The sequence below is a fragment of the Ammospiza caudacuta genome, chromosome 5, assembly GCF_027887145.1.
Source record: "Ammospiza caudacuta isolate bAmmCau1 chromosome 5, bAmmCau1.pri, whole genome shotgun sequence".
NCBI lineage: Eukaryota > Metazoa > Chordata > Aves > Passeriformes > Passerellidae > Ammospiza > Ammospiza caudacuta.
The window spans coordinates 41285011-41312315 of record NC_080597.1 but is presented as its reverse complement, the minus strand read 5'-3'; the positions used below and the strand labels follow the sequence as shown (position 1 = coordinate 41312315).

The following is a 27305-nucleotide window of genomic DNA, read 5'->3' as shown; positions in this document are numbered from 1 at the left end:
AAAAAATAAACAAGACAAAGAATGTTAAAAGAAAATTTCTGAAGCAAAGCTACCATTCACATTTCCGCAGTCAAATGCGAAGCTTTTCACAATGCATCAGAAAACAAAATTTTCTCTTGCGCATACCCCTTCAGGCATTTTAGCATTCTAATTCCCTCTTATTTTAAAATAGGAAACTTTATTTTAATATTTTTTTAAATGGCTTTTTGTATGCGGAACAGCCTTAATAATTTCCAGTGAAAATACATGAAGAGCATTTTTATTAGAAAAATGGCTAGCAGAACTCACCAGACACTCCATGAAATTTGCCATGTATTATTCTGAAAGCGTCTGAAGTTTTCTGTCCCTGATATCAGTTTAAGACACCAATTATAAAGTAATGCCCATCAAGATTAAATCCTCTCTTACTTAGTCACTCCTTGTTTAGAAAGTGTCCCTTCTTCTTTTTTGTCATATTCCACTCTAAATTCCCCATGAATTCCTTAGGATATTAACAAAATCATCATCACCCACAATTCCAAAACTTAATCCTTCATAGTAATCTTCAAACTCAGAATAGGACACTTCACTGGGTTGCTGCAGGAATCTCCTAATGCTTCTAGAAATGATGATTTAATTTCTTCTTCTGCAGTTTTGCCTGTGAAAGTATATTTTTCTATTAAATACATTTTAAAGAAGAGTGAATATGTAGTATTTAATATATTTCAGGCAAGAAACTTCCAAATTTTAGCGTGCAAATATTTTTTTCATTAATAAATTCAATATTCTGATTTCAGAATTAAGTCATTGGTTCACTTATTACCACCTGTAGAAATTACCTTACTTTAATAGCATGATAGAATTAAGTATCCACAGAAAACACAGGGTCAGCCAATCACAATGAATTATGAGAGCTTGAAAATGTTTTTTGTCAAATGACTGCAAAAGCTGCATAATGCATTTGTAAACTAAAATTCTCAAGTTATCCTGTAAGAAAGTGCATGTTTACTGTAATAAACCTTCAAAGGTCTGGGAAAACTTTAAGATGGAAATTGGCATTTGAAAAGTGTTCTGCAATTTACATCTGTGTCTTAGAAATTTTATAAAGATAATAATCAAGATTATTTCTTTGAGGAAACAAGTACAAAAAATATGGCATTACAGCATTAGAAAAAAAATCATATATTCTATCCCTATACCCCCTGTGGCTTCATGTGTTATCATTAAAATCACTAGCAATATAAAAAAGCCCCTCTCTTCTACAGGTAAAAAAGAAAGGTCATGACATCATGGAGACTTTCACAGTGACTAGTTTGTTACATAGAGGTATTGTTTTCTAAAACAGACATACAAGTATTTAAATTCCTATTTTTTCAATATCAGACTTTAAACATTTTTGAGAATCCTGTAAAAAATAATGAAGAAACCAGCATTTCCTCTGCAGAGGATGACAAACCTGTCCCAGAAATAAAGTTCCTTCTGAATAAATTATTCAGGTGCTGAGTGCATTCCATGTCAGTTAGAATCCTTGCACATTTTGATGGAAAACAGTAATGTGAAAATGAGAGTATCCTACTAAGTGAAAGATAATATCATATTTGCCACTGATAACTTACAGATGAAAGCTGTGAAATAACTGCTTACAGAGGTAGGAAAAAGAAGTACTCTGCATCCAGGCAGTATTAGCAGCTTGATAAAGGGCAAGTATTAAAATTGTGTATATGAACACATTACTACTTATAGTTATGTTTGGAGAGACTCAATTCAGATGAAGAAAGTTCCCCTCTAACAGCTCAAGTCTAAGTAAATATGAAAACAGTTTATATTTCCAACCAATTTCTGGATCTGCTATATCTGCTAACAAGAAGATTTCTGTAGTTACAGATTTTTGTTTGTTTGTTCATGTGAATTACCTGCCAATACTAGAGGATGTTTCTTTGCACAGTAACATTTTCTGACATCTACCATAGGCACACTCCCAGTTTTGTTGAAATCCAGTTTCATATAGGCCTACAGGGGAAAAAGAGACTTTCATATTAGCATCTCAGGAAAATAAAAAAGTGAAAAGATAAAAAGATCAAATACACTTAACTACCTAGCACATACTTTTAGATCTTGTGCAATGGATGATGTCAATTCACCTGTTTTATGTAAGGCATCAGATACTAGAAAATCCTTCTAGATCATGCAGTTTCATGATTATTTTACCTCAACAGTTTTCACATCAAATCAAATGTGTGTCCCCTGGTCAACACAAAAAAAAAAAAAAAAATTGTCTCCTCTCCCTAATTTCTAGCTCATCTTTAGAACCAGAAGTTCAGTTGCTTCCCTTCTGCCTCCTCCAATTATTAAGATTCCGCATCATTCTGGCAGAAGCCTCCCCACAGCCTCTCCAGCACTGCTAACAGCAGCTTCATTTGCATTTCTGTTTACTCAAATACACATGCTCCATACATAAAGCTAGGAGAGTCACATCTTCCATGATAGAAAGCATGAAAGTATTTGTCACTTTTCTTGATCTTGATATCCAGTTGCTACTCCTTTGGCTGGTTTGTGATCAGTGTCTGATACTGCAAACAGCTGCACATTACATTATAGCCAAATAACAAGTGGCATTTCACATACAACATGTCTCACAAATACAATGACTCTTACTGTTGGTCTCAAAGGAGACAGGTATTGCTGCATCCTATTTCAGGCACTTCAGGAAGAAAGTCTACATATGCAGATTTGCCAAAATTTGTCATTTGCCAGAATAAGGAAACAGGCTTCTGGAAGAGATTGTCTCAGGGTGCCAGACACTTTATACATGGGACTGAACTGTAAGAACAACACATATGCATGAAAACTCAAAATAATAAAGGAATTAATTCTAGAATTTAAAATGAACTAATTTAACAATGGAACAGCATGCAGTCCACTAATCTACCTTTCTGTTGATAAACTGATCTGAAACTTCAATAAGTAAATTTCCAGGTATAGAACTTAAGAAAAATAACAACAAAACCCAACAACTAGAATATGATGAGTGACTAGCTCCAAATTTAGACTGCAAAATATCTACACTTAAAATATCTGCAATAAAACTTACTTTTCTTACAAATGTTTTCCTTATTCATTCATTTCTCCAAATATGGCATGAGTAAATTCTCCATAGTCGACCTTATCATTCTTGCTGTCATCAAGAACAAGCCATAAGTTTCATTCAAAGTCCTGCAATTTAAAAATATTTTGCCAGAGTTCTTCACTATATCTTGAAATAGAACAATTGCTATAATAGGACATTACAGTATTCTCACAAAACCCCCAAACTTCTAGATCCATACTCACTCAGAGATTTGTTAAAATAACGCATGTCGTCAGTGGTCACTGATGACCATAATTCACATTATTCACAGTCCTGATAGCTGTGAGCTACTTTTACAACATAATATATAAAACAAAGAAAAAAGCTAAGTAGAGAGCATAAACTAAATTATTTTTAAAAGCCTAAAGAGAAAAAATGGGTTGCAATCACAGTTGCTTCTTCATGTCCTGATGTAAAAAAAGATTGCATCTTTTGAAATATATCATTTTCCATTTTTAAGAACTTCTCATAGTACTGAGTGCAGAAATGCCAATATATCATAAGGGAAAAAAAATACCACCTAAAGAAAACATGCAGAACCCAGGTTGATTTAAGCAAAGAAAATGAGCAATTCCATAAATTAAGAAAGATAATACCCACATTTAGTTCCAGCTAGACTCACCCCTTCAGGCATTTCCAAATGGAAAACTTTTAGAGCTTCTTTCAAGGCTGCCCAAGAGAGAAAACCATTTCTGTTCTTGTCCATTTGTCGGAAATACTTTCCTAATCCTGTTATAACCTGAACTCCTCTTTTACTTAGTGTTTCTCTGAATATACCTGAGAATTTAGAGAAATAAAGGACACAACATTTACCTGAAGTTGTCCACTTGCCATGGAGACAATAGAGAAGTAAAGAACACCACATCTATATGTGATGGTGCTGGTTAGAAAGACATACCCGTGCATTCAGGCTCCCTTGTCTTTGATGAAAAAATGCCAGTCCAAAAGTAAATCACCAGTTATTTAACATTTGAGTGACAACCATATAAAGTAGGTCTAATAGGCAATATCTAATAAACTTTTTTCAAACAGACCACATAAGGAAAGAAAAAATGGCTATTGCCCTCAATATGTTCAGACTGTAAAACTGCCTACTTCTGTGAGAACTGATTACATGCCATGATTACCATACAAAGCAACTTTGGAACAACTGCTTCAGAAGAATAAAGAAATTCCATTATGAGACACAGAGCTGCTTCTTTATTCTACAAAGATAGAGAAACTAAAATTGAATGAGTTCTGGTAGATACAAACCTTGAATTTTCTTGAAAACTTCACTGCTATCAACCACTTGCCTGGAACACTCTTCCTTGAGTTCCACAGAGGAAGCTCTACAGAAGTCAAAATTAATGTTGATTGGTAAAAAAATGCCAACATACTCAACTTTTTATTTAATTCATATACTACCCTTGTAAACACAATATCCAATTGCTTAAGTTTGAGAGGGCACTCACAAAAGTTTTTGCTGACCAGCTGCAGATATGCAGAAATTCTCTTCTAACAATATTAACCAAACTGCCTCTACTAATTCATTAACCATGGATAATTCCTCCCATGCATAAAATCTCCAGAAGTTTAGTTCAATCCTAATCTCATATACCACAGGAAGAGTTTGTTGAAGCAATTACATTTAATCACCAACAAGAAAATAACATGTAATACTTTTCAAATCTCTCTTTAGAACACAAATAGCAAAGGTGTAGACCAAAAGTATATCTAGAAATTATGATTAAATTTTGTGGAGTTTTTTCTGCTAAGTTCCTTTCTGAGAAGGGTTTCCCACAAGCCTTCATCAAAAATTACTAGAGAGGTTGATAAAAAAATATTTTGGAAGAACCCACTGGAAGAAAAAACAAAAAAACAAACCAACAAAGTCCTACAATTATTTTAATCAGAATATTTTAAAAAATGGAAAATCATTACTGTCAACTCTGAGCTGCTTGTTCACCAGTGTTTTGGCATGACAAACTTCTTTCTGAGGCCAAAGACTTATCCTCTGCTATCTAGTAGGACTTTTCATCTCCACTTCGGGTACCTTCCATTATGAAGCCCCTAAAAGCTTACCTACATCAAATCACCTAAACTGGAAAGTGAACAAGCACCTGCAGAGGACCAAATACTCCCTCTAGAACATATGTAAACCAAAAGATTCATGGTTTGTGACAGAAGGGCATAGCTGCTCCTGGGAACCTGCAGTAGACACTTTGGACTGCAGCTGAACAGGATTTTCTGTCAGTAGAGTAATGAAGGTAAGAGGACTCAATTCAAGACTTATGCACCAGAGAATAGAGAGCTCAATAACATCCTCATACAGAAGAAAAAGATATACTGAAACTTAGTCACCAATGGAAAGAATACAGAGAGAGTATAAAAAAGGAAATAATAATCAATTCCACCGCAGGTAGTAAAAAATCCAAAATTACAACCCATTGAGCTGCTCTTCTTTATGGTTCTTCTATTCAGAGATAACATTGATTCAACTCCAAATTTCACATGTATAAGATCAGCCACAAATGATAGAAAAAGCTGCTTTACTTGAATTATAGGCTTCTGAGATGTAAAATGTCTTACATAAACTAGCTGAAATTAAACTATATTGTGTTTTATTTCACTGAAACCTAGCCAAGAGGGAACAATTAGCACTAAGCATCACACAACTATACAGTTCTAGAACCAATTAAATTTGAATTTACTGTTCTATGCACTGTTAGCTTACTATGGCTCCTTTGCAAAGCTTTCAGTCTAAAGGGACTTTAAGTGAATATTACCATATCTGAGAACAAGCTTCAGGTGTCTAAACAATTGCAGAAAGAAAATAATAGTCAAGTTCTGCTAACAAAGTAGTCTTTAGATACTGAGAATATTTAATTGAAATTAAAATTATTCTCTTCCTAATCAGGAAGGGATCAAAGTATAAGATATATGAGGAGAGCGTGGGAGAGCTGGAACTGTTTAGCCTGAAGCCTGAAGCCTTGAGGGGTCTTAGCCTCAAGCACACGTGAGTACCTGACAGAAAGGAGTAAAGAAAACTGAGACAGGCTCTGCTCAGTCGTGCCTCTTGACAAGACAAGAGGCAGAGTGCCCAGACTAAAACAAAGGAGGTATATGATTTGTATATAAATGACCTCAAAAAAAGCAAAAGAACAGATTCACATTTCCATCCTTTCTTTAAAATTACTCCTTACCATTCTAGGAAGATACTGGACTATGCAAAATCTTCTAATATCAATTACTAATTTACCTTAACAACAGCCTAAATATAGATTCTGCTTTAAGCAGTATAAACAATAAGGTATTAGGAGCTAATTTTTTTTTTTTTTTGCTTAAGGAAGGAAATGAAATTTGAAAAGCAGTTATGAGCACTTACTTTAGATAATCCATAGCTGCTTCATCAATACTGATCACACGAAGGGTGAAGAAAGGGTTCTGCTTAACACTTTCTGGAAGGTTATGATCGACACTTCGAAAAGTCAGATTGGCTCCCTGTTGGAAAAGCACACAATGACTTAAAAATAGGTTGTGTATTTCATACATAGAGGGGAAGGGGAAATAAAGAAAAGCAGCAAACTAAAAGCAAAGAAGACCGAGAAGAATAAAAATTGCAGTAGCTCTAACTGTAATATCTGGGCAGGCTTCGTTTATAAAGTCTCCAAAACTCATGACTTTGGAAGGAGGAGACAGAGACACTGTTCCTGTGCAAGCGTCTCAACCACTTGGACTTTGTGAGAGATCTGCATGTCTTAATGTCAGCCCAGGAAGCATGATAGCAGATATGGAGATTCACAGACACAGCATCAACCCAAAGAGGTACTGAACTCAGTTCAGTACATTTTATGGATGACTTTAGGATGCGTCTTTATTCAGAACACACTTCCATCTGCAGGCTGCAGAAATACACATGACAATAAAACATGAAAACCCCAACAAGTAACTTTATCTTCCATATCATAACTCATCTATTTCATCTTCTAAATTCTTAGGTGGTTGTGTAAGCAGTTAGGATAGCCATTTGATTAGACAAAACACACTAAAACTCATGTTGACATCATTTACTTTCTACATTTCTCACAAACATGATTTTTCCTCCAAACTTCAGATTTGCAGGAGCATTTGAAGAATTTGGTGAAAACAGTCTGTACTTGAAAACTTTCTCAAGTATTTATAAACCATGAACCCTTTACCCATTACAGAAGTACAGCAATACAGAAGGTGCAATATGATTTTTAATCAGCCACCAGATTAGATGGCAGACAAAGCTTAACATTGTTTCATACACTTGCTCTAAACAGCTGTTGTTTACATTTCAACCGGTAGATTAAAAACAATTAATCTGCAATTTCTCCATGTTTAAAAAATATTTAATCATTGCTTCGAGTTTGCCAGCATACCTTGCAAAGATTATTTACTTTCAGCAAGTACTTGGGTCTCTTTCAGGATTCTCCTTCCCGAGAGAAGTGGATCACTTCGTCCAAAAAAGGTCCAGACTGTCAGAAGTCTTGTGCCCTCTAGGGGGAGAACTGCAAAGTACAGCTTCATCTGAAACCTAACTTTGGAACCTCTAAAACGTGGGACAACAAAACAATCCAGACTTCTGAAAGTCTTTAATTCAAAAAATGTCACTTAAGGGGAAGACTTTGGTCTTCCTGGAAGGCTAGATCACAATTTACAATTCAAATATACAAATATTACCACCAAAGAAATAATATTACATTCAGCAGAAGAATACTTACAACGTAGAAGTCATTAAGATCATAAGCCTTTCTCTTTCTTTGTCCACGCTGATGATGATAAACTCCCTTCTGAATGAAAGGCAAGGCATTTGTCCTGTGAAATAATTCAAAACTGGTACTAAAACAATTATATTTATTTAAGCTCCTTGGATGCTTGGACAAGTGAAATATGTTTTCTAAAACCCTTTTAAAAAGTAATTAATCCTACCTGTTTTTTCCAAACTGTCAAAATTCATACACAGTAAGGGATTTGTCACACATGAAAAAAAATCCAATCAACTCCCTACAAGCATCATGACCATTTCTAGAAGGAAAATTGAAAAGCACCTTTATGTTTTTCATCTACATAAATCCAATTCAACCCAAACATAAGTAACGTTTATTTTGGAATCAGAATGGTTTGAGTTAGAAGGGACCTTAAAGATGATTAAGTTCCAAAACCCTCGGTGTGGGCTGGGACACCTTTCACTAGACCACTCTGCTCAGAGCTCCATCCAGTCTGGCCTTGAACACTTGTATGCATGGAGCATCCACAGCTTCTCTGTGCAACCTGTTCCAGGGCCTCACCACCCTCACAGTAAAGAATTTCTTCCTAATAGCTCATCTAAACCTGCCTGCTTTTAGTTTGAAGTCATTCCCCCTTGTCCTATTACTCCACACCCTTTAAAAAAATACCCTCTCCAATTTCCCTGCAGCCTTTTGTGGGCACTGGAAGGGTCGAAGGCAAGAGGGTCTCCCTGGAGCCTTCCCTTCTCCCGACTGGATAATTCAACTCTCTAAACCTGTCCTCCTAAGAGAGGTGTTCCATCCTTCTGATGATCTTGGTGACCTTCCTGTGGGTCACTCCAACGGGTCCTTCTCGTGCTGGGGACCCCAGAGGTGGACAGAGCGCTGCAGGTGGGGTCTGACAGGAGAGAAGCGGAGTGGAAACATCCCCTCCCTTGCCTTGCTGGCCATGTTTCTTTTGGTGCAGCCCAGGACATGGTTGGTTTCCTGGGTGCAAGTGCACACTGCCAGATCATGATGAGATTCTCATTCACTAGCACCCCCAAGTTCTTCTCCTCAAGGCTGCTCTCAGTATCCATTTTATTTCCAATGTTGCATGCTGTACAATTGATTTTTTTAAAGAGCTCTTTGACTATTTTCTCTAACCCACCATGAAATTCAAGTTGTGGATACGGTCATGTGTTTTAATTCAATATTCCATTCTCCATAATGCTAAAACACCTCTCAAGGCTTCATGTTTTAGTATGCCAATATAATTTTCACTGATTAACTAAAGGATTACATACACCAGGACTACTGCATTCATTGAGGTATATGAAAGTATGTTGCTGAATATTCAGCTGTGTCTAACAAGTATACAGCTCACAGCTGCAGAAAAGCATCTCTTTCAAAACTGAAAAATATGTTTATACTACCACTACTCAAATCAGAATGTTCTAAAATTTAATACATAAGCAGCTATGAACAAGTTGCAAAGCCACTGCTACTTATAGTAGTTGTCACATCTAAGATAAGGCTAAAATAATTTTAAACAACTGAGATGCAACAGCTAAAAGCACTATTTTAGACAGCCCCTGTGGTAACTGTCCTGAGTAGAGCTATGGGTATGATGGTAACATAACACAACTAACAGATCTTAACATTGTACAGCGGGACTGTAAAGCCACTATCCAATAGCCACGTCAAAATTTGTACTACACATGGACACCCACACATATTTTTTTCCTTCAACATAGAGAGCAGAAATATTCAGTGCAATTAATCAGTTCAAGATAGTGATCCTCATTCACAAATTGAGAGCATTGAAAAGCTTCACAAAATTTGTGATTACCTCGATATAATCCTACTATCGAGGCGTAGCTTGCTGGAGAGCATGTTCTCAGTTAGTCCTGATTTGGTCCTTATTCTGTGAAAATAATGCAGCATGTTAATGATACCTATATGCTCCCAGATAATTGTTACATAAAACTCAACCATTTTCCAACAGCAAAAACCATGAAATACAGTATCCTTGGCAACTGGCTGAGGAGATGATCCTTTGTAGTTGAATTAGAAAGCAACTCAGAGCTCTAAAGTGTTCTGTTATTATATAATATGAGAGTACATTCACAGAGAACATAGATATGAATGGGAAATTTTGTTTACATACACTTACATAAAGAATTAACCTTTACCTCTACCACCCACCACAGTTCCATGAAACAATGCATTCTCTTGCAAAAATATCCAGGTGGGGGCATTTTTACCCACATAAATATTTTATATTGGCCCTATTACTTGTTCCAGAAATGAAGATTTGTCTATGTGATGGATGTAAGAAATTGAGACTGTTATTTGTGTCTTTTTTTCCTTTCTTTAAAAATACAAAGATGACATTTGACAAGGAAGACTTAAGAGCAGGATGTTAAAATGCACAAAGCAGAAATTCTTGCCTGAATGTTGAGAAAAATAGAACAAAACTCAGACCTGCAGATTCATTTAATTTTATGGATCACAGTGTTTCCTCAGGTTTTTTTAAGTCCTTGAAGCTACTAGTTCAATGCTGGCAGTCCAGGAATGTCATTTAAATGCCAATAGAGTTAATTATTGCAGCAGAAATCAAACATGAAAGAAAAGTATGATTATTGTGAAGGTCTACATTAGCATTTACAGATGCATATTTATGCAATTTATGCGCCTAAGGATAGGAATCTCTGAAAGGATTGCAAGCATCCAACCACTTAGAAAAGGCTGGCAAATCCTTGTGATGAATCATATCAACATAAGCTTAACAATGTTCTCCCAGTTTTTATAAATTCTATGAATCAATCATAATTCACAGAGAATTCACAGAAAAAGGTCCCTATTACCTCACTAGGCAATAACAATCACAGGAAAGCTACAAAAAAGGCCTCACATGAAGCTGGTGGATCCAAACCAAAAACAGAACATTTGGAAAAGCAAACAGAATTTACAGAGTTAAAAAAAAATATATAGCAGAAAATTTACTTTTATAAACTTACTTTGTTTCATGGAGGGTCCTTTTTCTAAAACGCATTGGTGCCATCCCAAATCCCAAAAGTCCTGGAGCTTCCTTGCAAGCATCAGAATGTGTGGACTGCTCTGGATCACTTATAACAGCTCTGACCACAAAGAGCAGTGAGAAACCCTCTGACTGATAGTATGGCTGGATTTCACGTCCTACATATTTTTATGCAGGAAATAAAACACCCAAGAATAATACAGCAATACAATCTTGGAGTGATCCATTAAGATTGCATAAATTTGTGGGTCTAATTTTTTGTTTATTTTTACAAATTCTTAAGTCTATTTCACAAAATCAAACATATGCAATAATATTCTGGCCATGCACTGCTATGTAGTAATGTTAAGTGCAGATACATATTATTTAAAGTATATTTTATATATCTTCATATAAAATAAATCTTATTATTATGAAGGCTTGTGGGGTTTTTCATAATTTCTACTACTTCTGTAATATTTCATCAGTGATATTCTTTAAGCATGGCTCCCTCCAATATCAGTGATATCAGTTTACTAGCACTGGCCAGTGACATCTCCTCAGAATCACAGTATTGCCTAGGTTGGAAGGGACCTTAAAGATCATCTAGTTCTAAGCCATGCTGAGGGCAGGACACCTTTCACTAGACCAGGTTGCTCAGAGCCCCATCCAATCTGTCATCCAACAAAAACATTGGCACTTCCTCCCCCAAAGTGTTAACTACACAGCTGAGAGGATCTCAAAGTCCCAACAAGCAAATAGGAATGGACTAACTGGGTTTTGAACATTTTTATATTCTCTGTATCAGTTCAACAAGTAAACAAAAGAAGAGAACCTTTAAAAATAAATTAGATGCTCATTATGCTATTGAAATGGTTATCAGAAGGGAAAAAATAATTTTGCATGGCTATTATAGTTTTCTAAACTTGCTCTCTGATCTATACAGATACATCTTTGTACACATCAGTTACACTGATTTAATTGCAAGATTTGCTCTACTAAAAAAATATTCAAAATACCTTTGAATTTCCTTAAATAGCTTTTATTCATGCAACAGTTTTGAACTAATCTTTTCCGATTAACATCCTGATATCTGATTCCAATTTGTTTAGAAGTACTGGCAGAGTTATATTTGGAACATAAACAGAGAGATTCTTTATATTAAAACTTCATCCTGATGCAGCTGCAGCACTACTGAATATTGTTTTGACATTATCAACAGAAGGGCTCAGAGTAGGAGAAGGAAGACATGGAAAAAATAAGGCAAAGCTGCAGAAGGAGGAAAAACACAGAACGGGCATCCATGATCCAAGATGGACAAGGCTGTACTTTTAATGCAACATCAGTAGAACTACAACACTTCAACATAACCAGCATACTTTTAAGATCACCTCTGTAATAATCTTTAAAGGGATATGACACAAGCCAAGCACTTATCTGAAAACTGGGGGTTTCAACCCTGCATAGTTCCATAATTTTAATCCTGAGGATTAAAATTGGAATTTAATATTGTGTTTCATGACAGTCTTGTTTCCCTCAGGCAACCTTCTTGTCATGTCAGCTTTTAAACAGTGCAAAAGTGTTAATAGACTTTCAAACAATATAGTGCCACTGTAACAGAAACAAATAAAAACTAAAATGGTGAAGTGCAACAACATTTCAACCTAAAATTCTCAGGATTTGAGGGGCTGGAACACCACTGCAGATGACTCCAGAGACTGTAAACTATGCACAGAATGCAAAATAATCTAGACATACCCACAGATCATTTTTTGTAAGTATAAAGTAAGATGAAACTATATTAAACTAGCTTGCATCTTCTTATATTGTCATAACCAGACAGCTTGCATAAAGCCCTGAATTATTAAAGCGTGTTAAAATAGAGGGATCTTTCTGCACAGAAGCAATGCTTTCTTCAAGCTAAAGGGATAGCAATGAAGGCAGGAGATGTTACTGTACAACCTGGACCAACTCATTTATAATAGTGCCTTTTTTTCCTACATGCCCAGCATTGGTATAATACTCCTTTATGCCTGAGAGGTGCTGTTTCAGTATTAATAAAGGATTAATAAATATTAATAAAGCTAAGATTTTTAGAAAGTACAATAAATATTGAATAAATATTGAAAGTACAATAAATGTAGAAAGTACATGTAATTTATAAGATCAGGAATCCATGTATTTTCTTGAGGTGCAAGAGGGTTATTTTTGAGAGCTAGTGCTATTGTAAAGACCTTAAAATAGGTTCAAGCATAAAATTAGGAATTACTTCCAGAAAAAAAAAACCACACATGGCACTTTAAACTGATATTTTAAGTTGCATTAAAAAGCCTTTCACTTAAAGAATTTTTTGCAAATAATACTACTACATAAGACTTTGTAAGATTTGGAACAAGATGATCAAAACACCTCTTAAGCAAGAAAAGCCAAACACTAATGGATCTAAATTCTTCTGTAGGGAAATTTGAAAATTTACATTATAAATTCATTTACCTACATAATTGATCCACTATAACTTGTTCTACAACAGCCTGTTTTCTCCTCTCTGCAGCAACATCCTCCTGCAATGAAAAACTGGCTAAGAACAAGTGAAATATATAATAGCAGGCACTTCAAATAAGAAGTTACCCTTTAAGACAGCATTCAGAGCTCACAAACTTACCCATGCCACAGTGAATATTTTTTAAATTTTTAATAGAGTCTATTTGCATAAAAAAGAGACATATAATATTCTCTGCTACACACTCAATTTTTCTATGCATATTAGTTTTAATAAATATGAGAATTCTAGTATTTAAGTTTACAGACAAAATCCTTATTTCTGTATTGTTTCTAATACATTCTGTAAGTACAATAGAGCCTGAGGAGGAGCCAGGTTTTTCAGGTGACACAGATTCCAACTAAGAGAATAAAACTTTACCTCCAGCAATATTTAGTAAAAAAAAATCTTTTAAGACTTTGTCTCAGTTGCAAGATTTTTCTTTCCTGCATGCCACAGTAATTTTTTGCTGAGACAGGTCAATCTGAAAAACCTTTCAGGAAATATCATCCTAAAGGGGAAAGGGGATTGAACATGGTCTTTTTTTATTTTTATTAAAGTAACACTGAACCATAACTTTGTGCCATTCACTGTAAAGTGTGCAAGCATTGATCATAACCTGTTACACAGAGAAACCAAAGCACACGAGGATGATCCAGGATAGCATGGAGGCTACCAGCAATAACCAGGCCTCAGCACCTCTCTTAATCTTCCACATTCTTGAAGTTTTTTACTGCATTTATTATGCCTTTTATTCCAAAAAATTAATTTTATATATGAGAAAATAGAGATTATTGTTACTGAGGGGGTTTATGCAAACTTTTTTTTTAGATATTCTGAAACTAAAGAATTAAGATAATTTTCTAATTGGTCTTGTGTGCAAAGCAAATCCTAGAGATCTAGCATTTGTGTGGATGAAGAACTGAAAAGTTCCCAGGTACCTATAAGAGAATTCCTAATTGCATGGAGATGTTAAGGGCAGAATTCACAATCTTCAAATAAATACTGACTGGCACTAGTCAAAAAAAAAAAGCCAAATCAAAAAAGTCCAAATGACTAATGCAACATCAGACCAGCTGTTGGTTATTCCAAACTGATTTTAAGTTTGGAATGTTACATGCAGATACATACATACATACATGCAGATATGGAATTGTAAGAGGTAGGAGGCTTTTTCATTTGATTTCATGTTTCATTTTTGCACCTATCAGGTGCAAAAACCACAGGGTGCTTTATTCTGAGTTACTGATTCTTTACCCATTAACTGTTGCAACAGATGTATCAAAAAGAATTATTTAAAGGAGGACATGGTGATGGTATAGGGCAGTATTTGTTATAACATTTTCCATAGACCCAGCTTACAAATCCAAACCAGATAGCATGCTGAAAAGAATCTGGTTTTTAAAAAAATAAACAAAGAAAACCTTACACCCTGTTTCAGTTGAATTAGGTCACTGAATGTAATCTTTCATGAAACATCTTCCATTCTGTTCTTAGACAAAAGCTCTGCTATGAAATTACAAAAATGCCAAGGGCAGAGGCAAACATTGAATTTGTAGCAGCTCTCACTGCAAAAGAAGTTACTGTTGTTCCTTAAATATGAGCATTCAGAGGAAACCAACCTCCTTCAGAGGTTATATATGACACCTATTGGCCATGGACTGTGAATCTCAAAGTCACAGAACAAACTGAACTGGAAAGGACCTACAAAGAACATCGAATCCAACTCTTGGCACCATACAGGACCATCCCTGAATCACACCATGTACCCAAGAACATTGTCCAAACACTTCTTGAACTCTGTCAGGTTTGGTACCGTTAGCACTTCCCTGGGGAGCCTGTTCTGGTGCCCAACCACCCTCTGGGAGAAGAATCTTTTCCTGATATCCAACCTAAACCTCCACTGACACATCTTCAGGCCATTCCCTTGGGTCCTGTCACTGGTCATAAGAATGAAGAGATTGGTACCTGTCACTCCTGCTCCCCTCATAAGGATGTTGAAGACCACACTGAGGTCTCCCCTCAGTCTCGTCCAAGCTGAACAGAACAAGTGAGGAGATCATCTGCTCCCCATACAGCTTCCACTCTAGGACCTTCCCCATCTTTGTTGCCCTCCTTTGGACACTCTCTAATAGCTTCATGTCTTTTTTATATTGTGGCACCCAGAACTGCCCCCAGCACTTGAGGTGGGGCTGCCCCAGTGCAGAGCAGAGCAGGACAGTCCCCTCCCTTGCCCGGCTGTGATGCTGGGCCTGATGCACCCCAGGACAGGGCTGGTTCTCCTGGCTGCCAGGGCACTGCTGGCTCATGTTCAACTTGCCAGGACCCTCAGGTCCCTTTCCATGGCACTGCTCTCCAGCATCTTGTTCCCCAGTCTGTCCTTACATCCAGGGTTGTCCTGTCCCAGGTACAGAATTTGGCACTTTGTGTTGAACTTCATGTGTCTGGTGATTGCCCAGCCCTCAGATTGTTGAGGTCTCTCTGCCTTCAAAGGAGTCAGCAGCTCCTCCCAGTTTTGTATCATATGTGAACTTGTTCAGTATCCCTTCCTGTCCTGCTCCCAAGTCATTTAAGATGTTGAAGAGCACAAGGCCAAAGATGGAGCCCTGCAGAACCCCACTAGCAAACTTTCATCCCAAATTGCAGAAAAATCAAGAGAAGTTCTACTTTAACATTTGACTTTTTGGTAATGATTACAGTAAAAGGACATGTTAACATTGTGTAGGCTTGAGCAAAATTTTCAGGAAGATAAAATGAAATGCCAACCATCGAGGTAACATATACAAAATGGAATAAATACACATGAAGTTACTACTGCCATTTTTTTCCAGTATTCTACCACTACCAGAAGCTGGACCTAGGAGAGCCTGAGATGGTTCTCAAAAGAGAGTGAGTCAGCCTGTGCTGACCATGAGTGCTAACAAATAACAAAAGGGTTCTGAAGAGCTTCAGTAACATCTTGCTCAGACACCTGCTGGCTTAATTTTAATGTACGACAGCTACAGAATATCTTGTATTTTGTAGTTTTGCACTGCTCCCTTTCTCAGGGCTTTCACTGTACTTGCTTTAGCACTATGTAATTACTCTAGGGATACTTCAAGATTTTTTTCCATTATCTTTAGCCAGTAGTATAGATTTTTTAATTTATTCTAAAAATAAAAGCTTAAGTACTTCCTCAAAAGATTTTCTTGTCATGAAAATTAACAGTGACCTCAGCAGAGCAATATCTGCATTCATTTCAACAGGAATAGAAATCAAATAAATGGTTGCAATGATGCAAAATTCAATGCATAGTGACGAGCAAATAAAATTAATTAATTACTATTTACTTTAAAAAAATCATAACATTTCCCATGGCTTATTATTCCATGAGAAAGTTAGAATGCATAACCCTTTTCAGCAATCCCTTCAAAAACCAGTTTTAAAAGCCATCACTCTGCATATGCAAATACTGAATCATGCAATATCAAATCAAGGTTCTTCATCCCTGTAAATGATCCTAAATTCAAGGCCTGCCTCAGATGGGCAAGACTCCTATTGTTCAGTCCCAAAAAAAAGTAAAATTCACATCTATGTAATAAATCAAAGAAGTGTATTGGGTACATTCATGTGAGGAAAGTTTTAATTCCCCTCTCTGCATGCTACTGAGTCCATGGTGGTTTCCAGACTTCAGGGCTCCCTCCTTCCCTCAGAAAGGACCTGACTAAAGACCAGAGCAAAAGCAACTGAAAGGAGCAGCTAAGGGAGCTTGGGTTTGTTTAATTTGCAGACCAGCAGCTATAAGGCATTCTGAGGAGAAGTTACAGAGAAAAGAGAACCAAACTTTTTTGACAGAAGCCCAGAGTATAACAGAAGGTAAAGGCTGCACACTGAGCCTTGGCAGGACTGGTGTGGACAATAGGAAGAGCTTCCTCACACAGAGAGTAGCAGGTACATGAAGATGTTGCTTAGAGACACTGTAGAAGCTCCATCCCTAGAGCTTGAAGACAGAGCTGAAGTTGTTGCTGACTCAATCTAATACTAGCTGATGGAATTATGGAATCCATTGAATAGAGGCTCAGATAAAAGCTACAGATCAGAGGAAATCCTAGAATCATAGATTATCCTGAGCAGGGAGAGATCTACAGGGATCATCAAAGTCCAACTTCTGACACTGAATGTAACATTATGTTTAGGTTCACTCAACTACCTCAGTTTCTCTTAGTTGTATGAAGGTATCTGTACATATTACTCATAATTTGTGTTCTCATTTATATAGATGACTGCATAAAATACAAGCACTGCAGATAAGATATTAAAATGCTCACTGGATTGCTCAGTTCAGCTCCCATTGAAAGAAATGTTTAAACTCACATGATTTCAATGGATGCAATTACATACTAGACCCAAATCTCCAAAGGCATAACTTCTGTTGAACTTTTGGGAAGCCATTCTCCACATCTAAGTGGAGATTAATAGCATACATACCAATAATACCAGCATAATACCAGTCCAAATACTTACAGCTTCTGATTTTCTTATGTTGTGCTGCATATTATAAGGTTTGTTTGTATAGCATTGTTGCAGGAGAGCTTTCTTATCAAGGGTTAAAAAATCATCGTGTCCGTCTTCAAGCTGTGTACCCTACACAAAAATACATTCTTTTATAACTCAAATGTAATGAATTTAAATAAAAACAAACTAAAAAAATCCACATATGTTTTCCTCAAGAATTTATTTAAAAATACTACTTTCTTCTTTACTTTTTAATGTGTCTACTTCTTCCACTTCATGCTAACTAAAAGAGAATTTTTTTTAAGCCTAGCTTTTTACTGAACTTACAAGGAAAGACTAGAGAGCAAGATTTGTATCTTTTGAATACTTACCAGTTTTCATTCATACTGAAATAAATAACAAATTTTTTAAATCTCAAAAATACTGTGTTCCTACAAGCTTTGTGAAAAAACAGCAGCAAGTCAGAGAAAGCAGACTTTAGTATCTCTGAGGAGAAGCAAAGAACTCATCCTTTTTCTGTTCGGCACAGGAACACCCAAGTGGAAGCAGAGGATTTGCTGTTAGGTATAAAGCTCAAAGCTCACTGTAGAGATACTGCTTTGTGACCAGTGAAGAAGTTAAATATAGCCTAGACAGCGAAAAGCCAAAGCATGCTACTGGTTCCAACAGACTTGTAAACCAGTCCCAGAGCATTACAGAAATATTTCCTACAGGGATGATGTGAAAAAAAAGGATGCAGGAAGTTTTGACAGAAACAGATTTAGGAATCTCCTCTATGAGCACCTTCTTGACAGAAAAGAGAAGTTGTTACAAGTTCCACTAATCAAGCAAAACAAGTGCATTGAAATCTTTTTGTTTATTCATCCAATCAGGTAGTGATAATATCTAACACAAAAAAATTGTTCTGATAGACATTATATTAAAATCTGTGAGAAGAATTAACACACATGCTTCTAGCACTTAACAAGTATCTTTATGGAACACAAAATCACCAGGAAAAAAAAAAAAAGACAGTCCTGCTTTTTCTCTCCTAGCATACATTTGCCATCTATTTCTTCATTTTTAGATAACTTTGCTGTTCCTGTAAATACCCTTTTGATGGGCTTGCAGTAGTGCATATAAAGGAGTCACTCCTTGAAAAACAGATGATATGGGTATCAGACCAGTACATTAGAGTGGAATCATTAGAAAAGGAAAAAAAAAAAACAAAAACAAAAAAAAAACCCTCCAAACTACAGAACAGAAAACCTTATCTGCCACTAAACATTAAACTAAACCACAAAACTCCACAACTTTTTTTTCATTCACCTCTTATTCACAGAATGTTTATTAATAGGTTTTTTCAGATCCTCCTTTATCTGATCACTAGAGGCACAATTTGAAGAGAAAGCTCTTTTAAAGTTATCTCAAGTATGTGAAACAATCTTTCTTCAGAAAAACCTTCCCTTTTCATTCTACTGAATGTTAAGAAAGTAAATTCAGTAAACTCATTGTTATTCATCACAAACCTTTTCTCTGAAAAGCAATGAGCACAGTATGTTCTATCAACATTTGCATACTTAAATTTCTATTAAGGTTCTTAAATGGTCATCTACCCTCAGCAGAATCCAGCACTGAACCAGTCCTCACAGCTGTTGTTACTTAGGTTTCCTGCCTCCTTACACCTACAATGATGCATCTTTCCCTGTTCAAACACTCTCCTCTACTATCTCATCCAAACACTATTAAAGTTGGGGTTTTTCACCCCTCTGTTTTCCAGTTTCTCTCCACTGATCTAACCTTCTTTCCACCTTAATCTGAAAACACAAAAGAAACCTGGCAGAATTAGTACAGCTTACAGTCCAACTGTACTGAATCTTATACCATATCAAAGCAAAAAGTACAGATAATATCTTTCATTATTTTAACCCCATGTCCTTTTGCATTTTCAGTGTTAATAGTCCTCTAAGGAACAGATTAAATCTTTAATTTCTCCTTTTTTAAGTCCCAATATACAGATTAGTAATTAAAGTACTTCTAGACTTAAAAAAGTTTGAATGAACTTCTTGTTTTGGAAATAACACTTTATTAAGATCTTTCTGCTGTCTCTCCTCTTCTGATAGGCTTTAAGTTCTCCCTTACCAATCATGCTAACCCTCAGGCTCAGGCTAGACGTGCACTAGGAAGGCCAGTGTTACCTTTTTACCAGAGAACACAACCATACATAAATTCTCAGAGCACTTCAGTTTCTCTCTCTGCAACAACTGAAACAACCTTCCTACAGTTTATTTCCTCCTCAACATCAGATGTTTAAATTTACAATAAAAACACGAAATTAATTACATACATGTGCAAACCTTTCCAAACAGTATAATGAAATACTGATGTATATCTGCTATTTAAAAATGCAATTTCTAATTTCCAGCTACCTTTATTGAAGTATCTGGACACTGGAGGTGGTCTTTTTTTCTTTTCTGCAATTCTCTGAGGATGCTGCTTATATTCTTCCTTCATACCTGCTTCATACTGACCATGCTTCAACTTGGATCTGTCTCTGAGGGATGGCAGATTTTCTGGTCTTGTCCTCTGCTCCAAAACAGAATGGTAAAGCAATTAGTAATTAACATAAAAGCCTCTGTCTGGTCTATTGAATGTGAACAGTATTTTTTTAGTTCCTATAAAAATGTCTAATGTCTAATGTCTAAAACCTCTTGACACAATGCTTCAAATTAAGAAAAAATGCAAACAGGACTGCACATTCAGGCTTAATTTTCATTGAGTTCTTCAAATTCTACCATTTTTTAATCTAAAACATACACAGTCACATGGTTTTGCATCACTTTTAAAGAAAGAAGTCAGATTCAGTGGTTCTGTCTCATAAAATCACTAAAATGGAAATTCTGACATTTGATTTTTGGAAGGCTGAAAATAGATGGATGGATGTTTTTTGGTCGGAAGTTCTAATACTCTTGTATGGCCAATGAGAACTGGGACACTGTTCCTTAGAACAACATCAGCTGCACAGCTGAGTACCTTTCTAACCTTACATCCATTCCAGGGCTCTGCACAACAGAGGCTGGCACCAGTAGAAAGGGCAGCAATGACAGAAGTTCAAGATTCCATTTTCTTCTGTCTCCCTGAGTTACTAACACCTTCAATATTTAACTTCTATTCCCTTGGTGCTAGTAAAAGAAAAGTAAGGTGGCCTTCTCTAGCATCTCTACTCAACACTTGCAACTCATCTTGCAACAACAGTGTTACAGTCCTGCTCTAGAAAACCATTTCACAAAACCCAAAAAGATTTATGTTTTTGAAGAGCCAACTTTCTCCTTCAAAGGAGGATTCACATCCCTTCCCTGGTTAATTCCTGAATTATAAGAGTATATTTAAATTTTTCTTCCAAAAGTGACCTATTTTAGGAAGATTTACTTACACAGTTACTGAAGAAGCTGGAATCTATCTGGCTCAGAGAAAGCTTGGTCAGGGCCCCAGAAGCAAGAAATGCAGAAGTAAAGGCCTCTCAGAGGAATACATTAAAATATTTTAAAACACCTTAAAAATCTTCTCCACAAAAAAAAAAAAAAAAGATGGGTAGGAAGTCAGGCAAAAAAGGGAGAGAGAAAGAGGGAGAAAGAGAGACATAAAAGGTAAATAAACAGAAGATGCATTCCAATTCTTTGAGCATTCAGTATTTAAGACATAATTAAGGCAGAAAGGAAGCAACAAGACAAAGGAAAGCAGAAAAGAAAGGGAGAAAGACCTTGAGAAACAAAACCCCACCAACCTTCTACTAGCACTCCTGCAGCTTGACAGAGTTTATACACAGAAACTTTGTTTTAAAAAAATGGTAAAGCAAACAGTGTAATCATAAGCATCCAGACCCAAAAAGGCCATAACAACTGAAGCAAGTTTGCACTGCACATGTACAAGGCAGTAGAAAGGAAAATAACCTATCTGTAGTTAAATGTTTACAGTTACATCTTGAGACGTGTATAAATACCTATGTTGGGCACGTATTCTAAAAATTAGTATATTCTTAGTACATTATTTTAAAAAGACAAAAAAAACCCCACCATTTCAGTTTTTACTTAAATAAAATTGTTTTTCAAGTAGAGAAACCATTTGGTTATGTAGAGGAACATACAAAATAGTGATCTTGGCAGATTCACCTTGAACTCCAGCCAATCTGGAGTTCTCCCCTTCAAGTTACTATATTATTTATTTCAAGGAGTACGTAAGTTAAATATTTTGAAATAATTTTAATCAATTTAATTTTAATAGTTTCTCCAATAAGCTAATAGTTTCTCCAATAAAAGAAATTATAACATATTACATTTTCACACCATATACCACAGTACTGAACTGATAAGACTTTTTGTCAGTCTGTATTTTTTTAACATCTTTACCTCCATTTTGTTCTGACACAATTTTCTTGACACCTGTTTAAAGGAAAGCAGGAAATAAGATGTATCATGATCAAATAAAAAATTGTCACATTTATTTTGTTCATACTTAATTCAGATATAAGGATTCAAAAGAACTCTTTTCCTGCATTCAGGGAAGTACAATAACTGAGTAATTAAATTAACTCTAAAAATTTTATAGTGGATATTGATAATGAACAATGTTGCACTGTACTGTAAATCATAATATTAGCATCTGGGCTCCTGATTTTCCTTAAAAAGCACCTAAGACTAGTGGTGATTGGGTTTCTCAGTCATCTGGGGGCGGGGGAAAGCTGACATGATGAGGAAATTTTAACAATAAAAAGTGCATCAACAAATTAGACACAATTCCAAAGTTTATGTCCCAGTTCTGTTTTAAAGACAACAGCCCTAAGGAAAAAAAAAAAACATTAAATGGCTGCAAGTAACTCCAAAATTTTTCTTTTCACCAGAAGTAACTACTTCTCCATAGAAATAATACTTAGTGTTTTTAAACACGGATTTTGTCTTCAATCTTACACTTACTACTACTAATCTTTGTTATTTCTACTGTTAATATAGCTCTTAAAAAATAAGTACAACAAAAGGGTAAGTGCATCAATCAACAAAGAGCTAAGCTATGTAATAAAATATTTTTTCCAAATATTCTAACGAATCTCAGTAAAAGGACTTTGCTAAAAGTATTTATGAGCTCAACCAAAAGAACTTGGATAAAAAAATATATATACAAGCTTTTCTAAATTACTGCTAAAGGGCTATATTGTAAAGATATCTGTAGTGACAGACTGACATGTTGATGCTGTGCATATGGAGTCTGTAATGACATTCTCCACTCTGAAGATGAATCTTGCTGGCACATATGAGAAGAACTTGCAGTGTACGGCATGTGAGAGTCCCCATCCTAAAATCACACGAAGAAAAGGACAAGCAATCACAATTGTTTTATATTCAGAGTGATATCCTGAAAAACGTGAATTCTAAAACCTTTTTGAGACAAAATTAATTTACAATTACCTCTTCATCAGAATCTCCCAGCCTCCCTAGATCTAGGCACGGCACCCTGCAAGGAGTTAAAACAATTTTAACAGCAATACTTCCTTACTTTTTAACTACAATAAAAGCACTGCCTATTAGTTATTATTAGGTCCTTCACAAAAATATCCATGCAACTGGATATGGGCTACTCAGCAAATCTCTATTAGCCCCTCTTGCTTCAGCTCAGCAAGTGCCACTGACCTTCTCTTCCCCAGCAGCAGAGTGTCCTGTCAGCTGAAAAGGATCCTCTTGACTCCCACATTGGCTTCTCTTCACTCCCCAACAGGAGCTCCTGCAACATGATCATAAATGAGGGGTGCCCTACTCTTGCCTTCCACAGCACATCCATGTCAACATCCCTCTGTAATCAGTCAACAGAGAGCAAAAGGGAAGCAATTGCTACTTGGGATGAAAATCTTGTGAACTTTCCATAGGAGATTAGCACAGTAGAAGGCAACCATATCTCAGTATCTTGTTCTGCTTGAAGAAATGAAAACATCTCCAATTCATCAAAGCATCTCTGTGCCTTCTGCCTTTATTTCAGGTACATTACAGAGCATCATGAATACATACTTTTTTTATATTTTACCACCAAGATTTGCAAGTAACTCTGTTATATCTTCTCGGAATAAGAGAGTTCCTTATCTTACAGGCTTTTTTTATTAGATAATGACAGACAGTACACAGAAATTTGAATGTTTTGACTTTGGTTGGAAGAATCAAAGGTCATAGTCAGAAACACTTATAAAATAATTACATGCATTGGCTCTAAGGCATTTCAGTAAACAAAACTGGCTAAACTATCAATCATGGTCCTTGGAAGAGTAGATACTCCTTATGTGCCAAAGTCGTTATAAGGATTTAAAATTTAAAAGCACAAACAAAATTTCCCATTGCTTGTAAAAACCCTTCACAACAGTTTTTCTGTATTTTTTACTGTAATACCTGTAAAAGCAGTCAATAGCTAAAATACCATTTTTCTCCTTTTGACTTTAAAAATATTCAAGCAAAACAATGCATAAATATTTGCTCTGAGTGACACCCTCTGAAGATGATGGAGCCAAGTTCTTCTTGGTGGTGCCCAGCAATAGGACAAGAGGCAAAGGGCAGAAACTGCTGCACAAGAAGTTCCACCCGAAAAAACCTCCTTCACCACAGGTGACTGAGCCCTGGAACAGGTTGCCTAGAGAGGTTGTGGAGTCTCCCTCTCAAAAACCATCTGGATGCAATCCTGAGCAATGTGGTCTGGGATGACCCTGCCTGAGCAGGGAGGTTGGACCAGACGGACCAGTGGGTTAGACCCAATGTGGTCTCTTCCATCTTTACCCATTCTGTAATTAAACCTCCACTCAGCCAAACATAAATCAACTTAATTCCAAAGTAAATAATACATCAAATATTCTACCCCAAATATAAATCACAGGAAACAAACCTATGATGATAAATTTCATGGGATACTAAGTTGCATGTCACTATAAATGCAAATGCATTGTGTTAATAATACACACAATTAAACAAGCTGATCAGAAATAGAAGCAGACTTACTCTGGTGGGTGAGGACTGTGTGTAGCCTGTCTATTTGGTCTCCAACCCTAAAAGAATGACACATTATTACATACCTAGGGGATCCAGATTAAAATACATAGTTCTCCCTTTTCAAGTTCTCCTTAAATATTTAAAATTAGAGGCTTAATGTATCTGTCCAACATACGTGACTAAGACACTACTTACAAGGGGAAAAAAACAAAAACTTCTCATTGAAAGCTAATTCTTACACATTATGAGACTAGCAGACTGAATATTCATCATGACAGTAGGACTTCCAGCCATTAAGAATCTAGACAGCATCCACACCAGCTATTAATAATACATTAAAAATAATGTGTGCTCCTGAGGCTTTGTACCATCACTGCTCACAAGGCTTTAGGTCACATTGTCCTTGTTGGGTGGGAACCAGCCCTTAAACCAAAACCACAAGACTGACAGGCAGCTGGCTCACAAGGGGCAGGCTCAGACCCCAAAGAACCCCTGATATTTGGTGTAACTGTTTCATCTCAGCTTTACTATAGCAGTCCTGATGATCATCAGGCAGTTCACTTTATTTATTTTGCGAGGCTGAATACCACACAGATCGCCAAACTCAACTGAGCAAGAACACAGCAGGAGAAAAGACTCGAGCCAAAGCATCACCATCCCCCTATGGCTTTTGAAAACAGCTAGCAGCAAATCCGTAGGGAAGGCTGCTTGGGGCAAGCACAAAGTAACAATTCACCTAACTGGCCTCCCAGTCTGAAAAAAATTTGTTTGGGAACACTCAGAACCAGGGCTAACATTTTTGTTTTCACACTTGTCAGCATCACAGCCTAAACCGAGCAGAATCCTATTTCCAGCTGTGCTCGAACATCCTTCACGATCTGAGAGCGAGCACAAAGCTGTAACTCCTCCCTTGCCACGCAGCCTTTGGCTGCTCCCGAAGCACAAGCTCGGCAACACCACCCTCTAGTGACTCCAGCAGGAGCCCGGGTGCCCAGGTGTGAGAGCTCTCCGCACGCAATGAGCACCCCACCCTGTAGTCACCTACCTAACACCATCAGGGCATCAAAAACAAGGCATCACATCCCACATTTCTCTTGTTTCTGTACATATTTCATGTACCTCTCACTGTGGTGAGGCAAAGAACACAGCTAATCCTAGATGCTAAAGCCTTAACATAATTCGTTTTCTGGAAGTCAACAAATCAGGAAGAAAGCAAACAAAAAACATTGTGAACACTGGGGTGAAGCACGTGATTTCAGCATAATTTTAATTTAAAATTTACTTTTGCAAACCACCAAAAATCATGTGGACTAAAGAGTCTAAATTTGGAAACTTAGTTGCACAAGAAAGAAAGAAAAAAGGGATGAGGGATTAGAGGAAAAAATCAAAACTATTTCCTTTTACAACCTATACTAAATGCCCCAAATGTTCTTGTTGTCCACAGGTATTTAATTTTCAAAAATCTGGTTAAAACATTAACAGTAACATTATAACATTGGTGTATTAATGTTCACAAAAGGTCTTTTTTCATTCCAAATCAAACTGAAAAGAAGACCAGCAACTTGGCAAATTCCAAGAATTCCTAATGGGGTCGTACAACAAATAAGGAAGTAAAATGGGTGCTTGGGGGCTGAGGGAGGATTAGCAATTAACTTTCTTTCATGGACATAAAGTACACAGTATCTGTGAGAACAATCAACTGCTACTAACAATATTAGTATTTACATGAGCAGTAAGGAAAATAATGGCCCTCAGGATCCAAGATTATATTCCTAGGGACTATCAAAAGCTAGCCCTAAAGCTTCTACTACAGTGAACCTGTGAGGGTTGCACACCTATCTTATTTTAAAGCATAGACTATTAGGAATTCCCGGAAAACATAATTTCCCTCTATACTGAACACAGAGCACTGAGACTCATTTTTCATGTCAACATAAAATCATGCCTTTTCAAATTATATTATGGGGGCTGCTTTACTTTACTGCTGTCTTGCAAAACAAAACCACAGACACACCTGTTGCCAGTTTCACCAACAGCCAGAGACAGCACACACAGTACATGTTCAAGCCTCGGTTGCTCTTAACTGCAAGTACTAGCTCATTCTTAAATCCCCCACATTCCAATTAAGTACTCAGAGTAGCAGTTATTCTTGGACAGCTGTTTATATTGGAATTTCTCACCCTCATTTGAGAAGCTGTCATACTAAACTATCCCTTTCCAACAAAAATAATTATTTTAAAAGGCGTCTATAGAATGGATTTTAACCTCAAACTAAGAAGCTCGTGAAGTATGATTAAAATATTTTTAAAATGTCAAAGTAAGGAAGAAAAACAATCACAAGCCTTCCATTGACTACCTGACATTTCTTCCCCCTCAGTGACAACTCAGCCTTTCTTCGAGGGGATGCAGCAACTCCCTTAACTTCCAAATCCAT

General features: G+C 36.4%; 1 protein-coding gene across 1 annotated transcript; it reads right to left on the bottom strand.

Moving 5' to 3' along the window:
* Window positions 1-462: 462 nt before the first annotated feature.
* On the bottom strand, window positions 463-27305 carry CAPS2 (calcyphosine 2). Its single transcript, XM_058805758.1, is given in 20 exon segments — window positions 463-569; window positions 572-637; window positions 1893-1989; window positions 3071-3093; window positions 3096-3192; window positions 3729-3883; window positions 4361-4437; window positions 6474-6589; window positions 7837-7930; window positions 8045-8140; window positions 9674-9748; window positions 10845-10964; window positions 13337-13404; window positions 17886-18005; window positions 20285-20323; window positions 20325-20441; window positions 23091-23201; window positions 23315-23360; window positions 24881-24927; window positions 27228-27305. Coding segments are annotated over 20 exon segments (1749 nt in total).